Consider the following 12,264-nt stretch of genomic DNA (forward strand, 5'->3'; position numbering starts at 1 on the left):
TATCTTTATCCAACAGTACCTTGAAACTTACTGAATTATGGTCACTTTTCCCAAAATGCTCCCTTATTGAAACTTCGACCACCTGGCCGGGTTCATTCCCTAATCCCAGGTCCAGTATTGCCCCTTCCCTAGTTGGACTATCTACATACTGTCTCAGGAAGCCCTCCTGGATGCACCTTACAAATTCTGCACCATCCAAACCCCTAGCATCAAGTGATTCCAAGTCAATATTGGGAAAGTTAAAATCACTCGCCACAACAACCCTATTGCTTTTACATCTTTCCAAAATCTGCATACATAACTGTTCCTCAATCTCACGCTGGCAATTGGGAGGCCTATAGTAAACCCCCAACATTGTGACCTTCCTATTCCGGAGCTCTACCCATATTGCCTTGCTGCATGAGCCCACCGAGGTGTCCTCCTGTCTTACAGCTGTGATATTCCCCTTAACCAGCAGTGCAACTCCCCCACCTCTTCTACATCCCTCTCTATCCTGCCTGAAACATCTAAATCCTGGAATGTTTATCTGCCAATCCTGGCCATCTTTCAACCAAGTCTCTGTAATAGCAATAACATCATAGTCCCAAGTACTAATCCAAGCTCCAAGCTCATCTGCCTTGCCTGTTATAAAAACAAAAAACTGCGGATGCTGGAAATCCAAAACAGAAACAGAAACAGAAATAGCTGGAAAAACTCAGCAGGTCTGGCAGCATCGGCGGAGAAGAGCACAGTTGACATTTCGCGTCCTCATGACCCTTCAAAAGAACTAAGTAAAAATAGGAAAGAGGTGAAATATAAGCTGGTTTAAGGGGGCGGGGAGAAGGGGGGTTAGTTGTTGGGACAAGCAGCCAGTGATAGGAGGAGATAACCAAAAGATGTCACAGACAAAAGAACAAAGAGGTGTTGAAGGTGGTGATATTATCTAAAGGAATGTGCTAATTAAGAGTGGAGAGCAGGACATGCAAGGTACAGATAGCTCTAGTGGGGTTGGGGTGAAATAAGACAAAAGGGCATAAAAAGGTATAGATAAACGATGGGTGGAAATACATTTAAAAATAATGGAAATAGGTGGGAAAAGAAAAATCTATATAAATTATTGGAAAAAACAAAAAGGAGGGGGAAGAAACGGAAAGGGGGTGGGGATGGAGGAGAGAGTTCAAGATCTAAAATTGTTGAACTCAATATTGAGTCCGGAAGGCTGTAAAGTGCCTAGTCGGAAGATGAGGTGCTGTTCCTCCAGTTTGCGTTGGGCTTCACTGGAACAATGCAGTAAGCCAAAGACAAACATGTGGGCAAGAGAGCAGAGTGGAGTGTTAAAATGGCAAGTGACAGGGAGGTCTGGGTAATGCTTGTGGACAGACCAAAGGTGTTCTGCAAAGTGGTTGCCCAGTCTGCATTTTGTCTCTCCAAAGTAGAGGAAACCGCATTGGGAGCAACGAATGCAGTAGACTAAGTTCAGGGAAGTGCAAGTGAAATGCTGTTTCACTTGAAAGGAGTGTTTGGGCCCTTGGACAGTAAGGAGAGAGGAAGTGAAAGGGCAGGTGTTGCATCTTCTGCTTTTGTATGGGGAGGTGCCTTGGGAGGGGGTTGAGGAGTATTTACCCACCTCCAATATTCTCCCTCCACCTGGACCCCTCCCTCTGGATTCTTACCTTCTCTTGATCTTTTCATTGAGAACTGTCGGCGTGACATTAGTCGTCTCAATTTCTCTGCTCCTCTCACCCATTCTAACCTGTCTCTCTCTGAACTTACTGCACTCCATTCTCTCAGGTCCAACCCTACCATTGTCATCAAACCCACTGACAAGGGTGGTGCTGTTGTTGTCTGGCGCACTGACCTCTACTTCGCGGAGGCTGAGCATCAACTCGCAGACACTTCCTCCTACCACACACTGAACAATTTCTCCTTTATCTCCTCTCACTTGCTCCAAATAAAAGGTGTGGCTATGGGTACCCACATGGGCCCCAGCTATGCCTGTCTCTTTATGGGGTATGTGGAACATTCCTTGTTCCAGTCCTACACCGGCCCCCTCCTACAACTCTTACTCCAGTACATCGATGATTACTTTGGTGCTGCTTCATGCTCTCGTCGGGACCTGGAAAAATTTATTAATTTTGCTTCCAATCTCCACCCCTCCATCATTTTCACATGGTCCATCTCTGACACTTCCCTTCCCTTCCTTGACCTCTCTGTCTCAATTTCTGATGATAGACTGTCCACCAATATCCATTACAAGCCTATTGACTCCCACAGCTACCTTGACTACAGCTCCTCACACCCCGCTTCCTGTAAGGACTCCATCCCATTCTCTCAGTTCCTTCGCCTCCGTCGCATCTGTTCTGATGATGCTACATTCAAAAACAGTTCCTCTGACATGTCCTCCTTCTTCCTTAACCGAGGTTTTCCACCCACGGTTGTTGACAGGGCCCTCATCTGTGTCCAGCCCATCTCCCGCACATCCGCCCTCACGCCTTCTCCTCCCTCCCAGAAACATGATAGGGTCCCCGGTGTCCTCACTTATCACCCCACCAGCCTCCGCATTCAAAGGATTATCCTCCGCCAACTCCAGCATGATGCCACCACCAAACACATCTTCCCTTCACCCCTCCCGGTGGCATTCCATAGGGATCATTCCATCTGTGACACCCTGATCCACTCCTCCATCACCCCCTACTCCTCAACCCCCTCCTACGGCACCTCCCCATGGAAACGCAGAAGATGCAACACCTGCCCCTTCACTTCCTCTCTCCTCACCATCCAAGAGCCCAAACACTCCTTTCAAGTGAAACAGCATTTCACTTGTACTTCCCTCAACTTAGTCTACTGAATTTGTTGCTCCCAATGCAGTTTCCTCTACATTGGAGAGACCAAACACAGACTAGGTGACCACTTTGCAGAACACCTTCAGTTTGTCCGCAAACATTACTCAGACCTCCCTGTCGCTTGCCATTTTAACACTCCATCCTGCTCTCTTGCCCACATGTCTGTCCTTGGCTTGCTGCATTGTTCCAGTGAAGCTCAACGCAAACTGGAGGAACAGCACCTCATCTTCCGACTTTACAGCCTTCCGGACTCAATATTGAGTTCAACGATTTTAGATCTTGAACTCTCTCCTCCATCCCCACCCCCTTTCCGTTTCTTCCCCCTCATTTTTGTTTTTTCCAATAATTTATATAGATTTTTCTTTGCCCACCTATTTCCATTATTTTTAAATGTATTTCCACCCATCGTTTATCTATATCTTTTATGGCCTTTTATTTGTCTTATTTCATCCCACCCCCACTAGAGCTATCTGTACCTTGCTTGTCCTACTCTCCACTCTTAATTAGCACATTCGTTTAGATAATATCACCACCTTCAACACCTCTTTGTTCTTTTGTCTGTGCCATCTTTTGGTTATCTCCTGCTATCACTGGCTGCTTGTCCAACAACTCCCCCCCACCAACTTCAACCCCCCCACTCCTAAACCAGCTTATATTTCACCCCTTTCCTATTTTTACTTAGTTCTTTTGAAGGGTCATGAGGACTCGAAATGTCAACTGTGCTCTTCTCCGTCGATGCTGCCAGACCAGCTGAGTTTTTCCAGCTATTTCTGTTTCTGTTCTTGCCTTGCCTGTTATACTTCTCGCATTGAAACAAATGCATTTCAGACCCCCAGTCCCACTGTGTTCAGTAATTTCTCCCTGCCTGCCCTTCCTCTTAGTCCTACTGGCCATATTCACTGGTTCCCAGTCATTTATTTCACCTGCTGATCTATTGCTCTGGTTCTCACCCCCATGCCATACTAGTTTAAACCCTCCCGAGTGACACTAGCAAACGTCACACCCAGGATGTTGGTGCCCCTCCAGTTTAGATGCAACCTGTTCTTCTTGTATAGGTCCCACCTGCCCCGGAAGAGATCCCAGATATCGGAAACCCTCCCTCCCACACCATCTGTTCAGCTATGTGTTCAGCTGCACTATCTTCCTATCTATAGCCTCAGTGACACATGGCACAGGGAGTAATCCTGAGATTATAACCCTAAAGGTCCTGTTTTTTAACTTTCTGCCTAACTCCCTGAACTCCTGCTGCAGGACCTCATCACTCTTCCTGCCTATGTCGTTAGTACCAATGTGTACCACCACCTCTGGCTGTTCTCCCTCCCCCTTCAAAATGTCCCGTACCCGATCAGAGACATTCTGGACCCTGGCACCAGGGAGGCAACACACCATCCTAGTGTCTCTTTCACAACCGCAGAAGCGCCTATCTGAGCCCCTGACTATAGAGTCTCCGATGACAATTGCTCTTCTGTGCTTTGACCCCCCCCTTCCCCCCGCACAACAGAGACAGCCATGGTACAATTGCTCTGGCTACAGCTGTTGTTTTCCCTTGATAGGCCATCCCCCCAACATTATCCAAAACGGTATACCTGTTAGAGAGGGGGACAGCCACAGGGGATTTCTGCTCTGACTGCCTGTCCCTTCTAGCGGTCACCCATCTATCTGTCTGTACCTTGGGTGTGACCACATCTCCAAAACTCCTGTCAATGACGCTTTCCGCCACCTGAATGTTCCTAAGTGCATCCAACTTCTGGTCCAACTGATCCATGCGGTCTGTGAGGAGCTGCAATTGGGTACACTTCCTGCAGATGTAATTATCCGGGACATTTAAAACGTCATAGATTTCCCATATCCCACAGATGAAGCACTTCACCCCAGCAATTGCCATTTCTAGAACTATTTAATAAATTTATTTAAATCTAATGACTGCTTATTGACTCCTTATTAACTATACGTTCCCTAGGGCTAGATTTCTACTATAAATGCTAAATTCTAAGAACAGTAATCCCCTGATTCTGGTCTAGATACTCTCTACTTATTAATTAAGTGATTAATTTATTTGATTTAATTAGTCTAACAATGTTTTAGTTTCAAATCCAGTGTAGATTCCCTACCAGCCAATCAGGTCACAGATTTACCGTGACACCACTTTTAATTTTTTTTTTGACCCGAGGTCCACGAATTCCCAAGGTAAGCTTTTTGTACTCAACACTCTGGAATTCCGCCCTCCGACTCTGCTCCCTGGAACTCTCCTCGTGCTCTTTTATCCCGTGTCTCTGCCGCTCTCCTCGTGCTCTTTTATCCTGTGTCTCCGCCACTCTCCTTGCGCTCTTTTATCCTGTGTCTCCGTTCTCCTCGTACTCTTTTATCCTGTGTCTCTGCTCTCCTCATGCTCTTTTATCCTGTTTTGTGCTAGAAATAACTCCAACCAGTGGAGAACTTCCCCCCTGATTCTCATTAACTCCAGTTTTGCTAGGGCTTCTTGATGCCACGCTTGGTCAAATGCTGCCTTGATGTCAAGGGCAGTTATTCTCACCTCACCTCAGGATTTCAGCTCTTTTGTCCATGTTTGAACCAAGGCTGTAATGAGGTCAGGAGCTGAGAGGCCCTGGCAGAACCCAAACTGGACATCAGTGAGAATGACATAGGTTAGCAGAATGGGCAAGCAAGTGGCAGATGGAACTTATTATAAAGAAGTGATGCATTTTGACAGAAGGGATAGGGAGAGGCAATATTGACCTAATGGCACAGTTCTAAGTAGTGTGCAAGAACAGAGGGACCCTGAACATCAATGCCTGAATGTGCAGGACATTTAAGAGTATTATCAGCAAAGCTTATGGGATCTTGGGTTTCATAAATAGTGGCATTGGGTACAAAAACAGGAAAGTTATGCTGAACTTTTATAAAGTTAGGCACCAGCTAGAGTATTATGTCCATTTCTGGTCACTACAGTTAAGGATGTGCATGTCCTTGGGAGGGTGCAGAAGATATTTACCAGAATGGTTCCAGTGATGGGGGATTTTAGCTATATGGTTAGCTTGGAGAAACTGGGGTAGTTCTCCTAAGTGCAGAGAAGATTGAGGGGAGATTTGATAGAAGTGTACAAAATCAGAAGGATAGGTTACCCTGGACCCTATCAATAGAGCCCTTGACATGACATCTCTCCTCCCTGCACCTACACGTCCCCATCTAAATGCCCATTCTGACCCTAAACCCTCCCATTATCATTCTCAATATTTTCTTCTGATCCCATGCTTGAAAAATTGGTACTCTTTTTCATCAGAACAATGCAGATCACAGGTGATATGATATGTTTAAAATTCTGAAAAGATGGAAGAAGGTAGATAGAAGCAGACTTTGTCCTCACCTCCAACAATAAGTATGAGAAGTTTCTTTGTCACTAAGATTGAAACTATCCAATCAGCTACTTCTGCTGCTGCTGTCCTCTGTTCCACCAACCCAGAGGGTCAAACATCCTCTAAGCATCTCTTCTGCTCTGGCCTGAACTTGCAGCTTTATCTAGTTTCTCTCCCATCTCTGCACATGCCTTTCCTGTGCTCATCTTGTCTCAAGACATATGACACCTGACCCTGACTGACACTAGACCGACACCACCCCCCCCGCATTGTATGTTGGTTAGTCTAGCTTTGGAAAGATTTCTGAAATGTTGGTATGTCCAAACAATAACTGGTTTATTTTAAGCTAAATTATGTAGAGCTATCCATGACTAGGTGTTACACTACTGAAGCCATGAACATTCTCTCTGAGCTCTTTTGTGATGTATTCTCTTACATCTTCATTATGGGAGGCGCTATTTACACAGTCCTACATATTAACCCTTACAAACCCTAATACTACATCTCCCCCCCAAGACTTCATCCATATATTTAACATTCATATTTACATATTACCTCATCTCCCTCCAAGTCCTTGACATTACCAATTCAATCTGTCAGGATGCTTCAAAACTCTCCCTGATCATGTTCTTGTCAGACTTCGAAGATCGGTGGTCTCTCTTTAAACTCCTTTTTCATGACTTGGGTGGTCTTCATTGAGAGTTGTGGTATCTGGTTTTTATTAATCTGTGACTCAACATCCGGTTCTTCCAAATGATTGTTGCCTTTGATGAATAGAAATAAGATCCACCCAGTTTCTATGTATAGTACCTTCTGAATTATGTACTAAATAAGATCTCTGTTGAGTGTCATCTCTCTAGACTATTACACCTTCTTTCCCTTGGTCCAATGTCTGCACCTAGACTTGATCAGTTTCTTCCTCTCTTTATTGTTGTACCTTTCTCAATCACATTTCCGCCTCTCTTTATTCGATTTTGCAGGTTTATCTCTCTTTGCGTTTGACATGCTCCCTATCCTTGCTTCTTATGTTTGCCCTCTTTCCTCTTCCTTTCTGCCCTTCTCTACTTCTGGAGCGATGACTCATTGCACTCTCATTCTTGAACTCTCAGATAGACCTGGACTTCTAGTCCCGGAATTAATCCTTTGGGTAAGACATGAAGCTGTGAGGAATCCACGAGATCAATGTCTGTCTTTCTTTCAGAATCCAGCAGACCTGGTTTATCAATAAGTTCACTTTCTTCCTATGTAGAAAAGGAGGATATTTCATGTCTTGGTTCCATGTCTAGTTTTTGATTTTTGTAACCACTAGCATCCTTGATGACCACTTTTGAAGGATGATAGGTGCAGATGTATTTTCTAGGAGGTCATCACTGTTGGATGAATGTGGTATTTGAACAAAGTATCCTGTCACCAGATTTTCATCTTCCACTTTCGAAGCAATATTACAGAATATTACTCTCATGCTTTTTCTGGGTGAATTTTTTCAGTATGCATTTGTTGTGAGTAAGTGGACCTACCCCTATCTGAATGTCTTCCTGCAAAATGGATGGATTATCAACCTCTGTGAAGAGTATAAAAAGAGCACTGAAGTCACAATCCAAATCTTCATTGCAGTTGGATAATTTCTGGGATTCATTTCTAAGTACACCCTTGGATATTTGCTGAGTAACTTCTTCCACTTTCCTGACAGGATTGAGATCTGCACAAGCACTTCTGCTTAAAAGAGAGAATTCCTGATTCTGTAGAACATAGAATGTTTCCAATGTCTGCTTTCCCTTGTACTGGAGCATTGCCTGTAACTTTCCCCTGAGTTTTTGTTCAATCCCTCCTGGACCGGGTTTCCATCGGCTGCAGGCAATGTGTTGGTAAGCACAGTTTGTTGTCTGATTAAAACCGTTACATGTGCTGCAGTATCTAGTTTAAAGTTGATGATATGTCCATTGACGTAACTTCGTTCCAGAATGCATGATTGCGGTCATTGATCTCATTCAGGAAATATTTTTTGTTCCTCTTCTGGCAAAAATTCTTAAACTTCATGAATAGCCTTATGCGTGAAGACTTTTCCTTTGAAACCTATGATGTTAGAATTTTTACTTGGACATATTTTTCCGAAATGGCCAATTCTTCTGCAGAGAAAGCATTCTGTGCAATGTTTGCAGGACACTGTTTGTGTCTATGGGTCTTTTTGGCACCACAGTGCTGGCAGGGTTTTATGACACCTTGTACTTTCCCTCTAAATTGTACCTTCTTTTCTGATGTTTCTTTTACATTCCTGGTCTTGAGGAACTGTATGGTCACTGGAGTTTTCCTGAACCAAGGCTTTTCTTCACCTCTCAGTATTGCCCTGTTCTGCTTATGGACCTTTGCTTGTCTCACCAGCTGTATTGCTTTTTTAAGATAAGGTCTTCCTTAGATTGCTATAAGTCTGATAGGGATTCATCAGTAACACTGACTACAATGCGGTCTCATAGTAATTCTGTTTTTAGGTCTCCATACTCGCATCCTTAAACCATTAAAGGTCATTAATAAAAATATCTATTGTTTCACCTGACCTCTGGACCCTTTTGTTGAATTTGGCCCTTTCTAGAATGTTATTGCTCCTCTGGTTGAAATAGTTATTGAAGGCTTTTAAGACTTCTTCAAATTTAACAGAGATCTCATTGATGCCCTGTATTACAATAATACCATCTGTTGCTATTTCTATGGAGTAAAGTAATGTGTTGACCTGTTTAGATTCAGACTTACTGTCCAATCCTGAAGCAATTCAGAACCTCAAGAATCTTTTTCTCCAAAGTGCTCCGTTTGGAGTTTGATTTGGTTCTTCCATGTGTTCAAACCTCTCAGGTACATAAATTTAGGATCCATGGCTTTTCTAAGCTTTTAGCTGGTTCGCCCGAAGTTTTAAATTTTCCTTCCTGTGTTTGAAGTTTTCCTGCCCTGTTCAGCCTCTCACCAAGACTGTCTACAGTCACTGTCTCTCCCTGGGGGATCTCTCAGCTAGACATGGTATATATTTCTTGAATGCTAAAAGGCTGTTAAAACTTGCTTTGCTTTAAGTTATTTCAATAATCTCATCACTCACTTCTCCCTGGAACATTGAGTATTTATAACCATTTTTCATTTGTGTTGCTTCACAGTCACCACATGCAGTGCAGGTTCTGTCCATACTAGGGATCTGGTTTTCCCAGTGCATCATTAAAATTGATTTGTACCCTTTTTTAAGGGTTGCTCATCAGTTCCATGATTTTGCTTGGTTCTCCAATTCAAAGACTACGATCACTGACTTGGAATTTGCTTCACAGAGCACCATGTGATATGCTGCAGCCCAGAATGAGTTTGAAAGTTGATTTTCTGAATTTCCTACCTCCAAGTCATCTATGGAGTACCACTGGAGGTTTTCAAATGTGTCTTAAAGTGTTCTGTAGTTTTGGCACCACTTTTGCAGGTCTGATATTTAATCTTCCTTTAAGTTGAATTTTCAGTGTCTTGGAGTCAATCACTTTGTATGTTGGTTAGCCTAACGAAGAATAATTGCTGAGACATTGGTATGTTCAAACAACAACTGGTTTATTTTATGCAGCTAAACTATGTACACCTACCCATGACTAGATGTTAATCTGTTGAAGCCATGAACATTCTTCCTCTCAACTCCTTATCATGGGTTCTCTTACATCATCATTATGGGAGGTTCTATTTACATTGTCTCATACATAAACCCTAATACTTCACCCCATACCAAATCCAACTCTCACCTGTGACTGTGACTGTTTCCTCTGCCACCCAACGCCCTCAATGGAACCACAGGGCCCCAATATTGACAGGACCTTTAGGCCTCACCTTCCCTGGATTCCAGACATTCCAGGATTCTCGGCCCTTCCCTACTCCACACCTTCCTGCACCCAAAAGCCAACTCCTGTCCCCCTTTTCTTTCCTCTTTCACTCCTCCCTGCACCGAATGCCAACTTTTCCATACACACACCCTTGTGCTGCAGAGTTCAACATAGAAAACCACTTACCTTAGACATAACTGCATAAAGCCAAGCATTGTATACCACCTTTAAATGACTATGAACCAGGTGTCAGAAGATTCCCGTGTGCCGCCAGACTTTATCTTGAAGGTAGGACTTAATTAAAAACAAATTTATGCATATGAGTATTCATGGCATGTAACTATATTGCAAGTAGGAACCTGCCACTGGCTGGTGTGAGGCTTGAAACGCCACCAACGTAATCTCTGCATCTCTACCCACCATTGGGAAATCGAAATTTTATATGATGCCTAAATCAATCACCCTGCGCACCACATTTCGTGTTTTTATAGGCTTCATAAAATCTCCCCTAGTGTGTCTTGAATGGTGGTGGAAAAGGGGCAGATTATTGAGTGTGTTGGGGGAAGAGCATATGCGTTGATTACCGTGTGGGGATTGGGGGGAGGGGCTTCACTGAGTCTTCTGTCACTGGAGAATATGGAGAGCTTGGCTGAAACCTACCAGAGTGCATATAATAGTTTTACAAAATACTTTAAAAACACATTTTTTAATATATGACGTTGACCTATAATGCTGCTGCTTGTATCCCTACTGGGGATATGCTGTCATGGTATGTCACACTCGTCTGTGTTTTGTCATCCTTACATTTCCATTATAGCTCATCTGCAAAAACTCTGTGAAGTCTGTCATTTAAATATGCTGAGGTTGACCCCTCTTCCTACTGACCTCCACTTTTCCCTCTAGCAGAGATCCCTGTAGGTTTTCAGCTCTGATCAAACGGCCATTGATTTTAGAAAAAAAATGACAAAAATAAGTTTAACAATCTAAATTAATCAGCGCTTTTATGAACACTCAAAAATTTCTCTTAGCTGTAGAATTATTTCTTTTATTTAATTGGCACCTCCAAAAAAAATTATAGTTGCTGTAATTTTATCATTGGCAGTGGCACTTCTTTAAAACTGATAGTTAGTTATGTGAGTTTCCATATTGCAACCTTGCAAAGAATATATCTTTGGTAATGCAACACATTTGTTTCATTACATTTTAATTAAAGAAAGATGTGTACTTATACAGCAGTTTTAATGATCTCAGGCAGGCCTCACAGACAATTAATACTTTGTACTCACTATTGTAAAGGAGGGAAACATGGCAGCTAATCTACACTTTAGAAAGAACTTTTCCCTAATTGAAGTGCTAAAGATTTTTCTCCACTGATGTATTGTCTTTTCTTGTGGTTTATTCCAGTGGTGTGATTAATGCTTTGGGAGGAGTAGTTCATCTTCAGAAACTACCAGGGCAGAGAAATTATCAGACTTCCTCTGCAAATGGGATAAGATCCTTACCACTTCCTAGGTGGATGAGCTCCTTTTCAGTGTCCAGTGAGTGGTGCTTTGTTCTCCTCAAGAATTTTAAATAATAAATCAGCAAATGGGAATGAAATTTCCAAAACAAAACAAAAATTATAAAAATATGAGAAGAATGAATGCTTACTTTCTCCATAATTAAATGCCTCCTCATAAAATTGCACATTTTTGATTGTGAATTTTATGAAAAAGTATTAGCAATCATTGAAATAGAGAAAAAAAACAGCTATATCTTTTGCATGGAGTTTTACCTATGTAAAATTTAAAGTCCAGAGGTACATTTACAAGGGTTGAGAAATGTGCAATCACCAGAGAAAGACACCTGATTGCTTAGCAATACCTATCTGTAGGTTTGATTAAAGTATCATCGAATACATTTGCCTTATGTCAGCATGGTTGCTATAAAAAAACTGTTCCAATTAATTTATAGACTAACAATGACCAGTCTGGAGAATATTAATCACCAAGTCAGGCTTACTTGCCTGAAATCTATTTGGAATGTTCTTTTTAAACTTTGCTTTCATAAACACAACAGCTGATTTTCTGTGACAATCCTCATAGAAACCATTTGAAAAAAATGCTGAAATTGAGTAGATATCAGCTAACTGGCTTTAATTCATAAACTAAGTTTTAGTCTTGTCCAGGAGGCAAGGTTTTGATCTTGCTATGACAGCTGTGCAGCTGAGTCAAAATTTCAGGCAGAAGTTGAATATTTAAATGTTAAATATTGCAATGT

At 42.5% G+C, this 12,264-nt stretch overlaps 1 protein-coding gene across 2 annotated transcripts in view; it reads left to right on the forward strand.

Moving 5' to 3' along the window:
• Positions 1 to 12,264, forward strand: part of coch (coagulation factor C homolog, cochlin (Limulus polyphemus)) — a 61,878-nt gene that overhangs the window by 23,932 nt on the left and 25,682 nt on the right. For both annotated transcript variants that reach the window (XM_041214743.1, XM_041214745.1), the window contains exon 5: positions 11,410 to 11,543. In XM_041214743.1, coding sequence (XP_041070677.1) covers positions 11,410 to 11,543 — 134 coding nt within the window. The remainder of the gene's footprint in view (positions 1 to 11,409; positions 11,544 to 12,264) is intronic.

This window comes from Carcharodon carcharias, chromosome 20 (genome assembly GCF_017639515.1).
Source record: "Carcharodon carcharias isolate sCarCar2 chromosome 20, sCarCar2.pri, whole genome shotgun sequence".
In the NCBI taxonomy this organism is placed as follows: Eukaryota; Metazoa; Chordata; class Chondrichthyes; order Lamniformes; family Lamnidae; genus Carcharodon; species Carcharodon carcharias.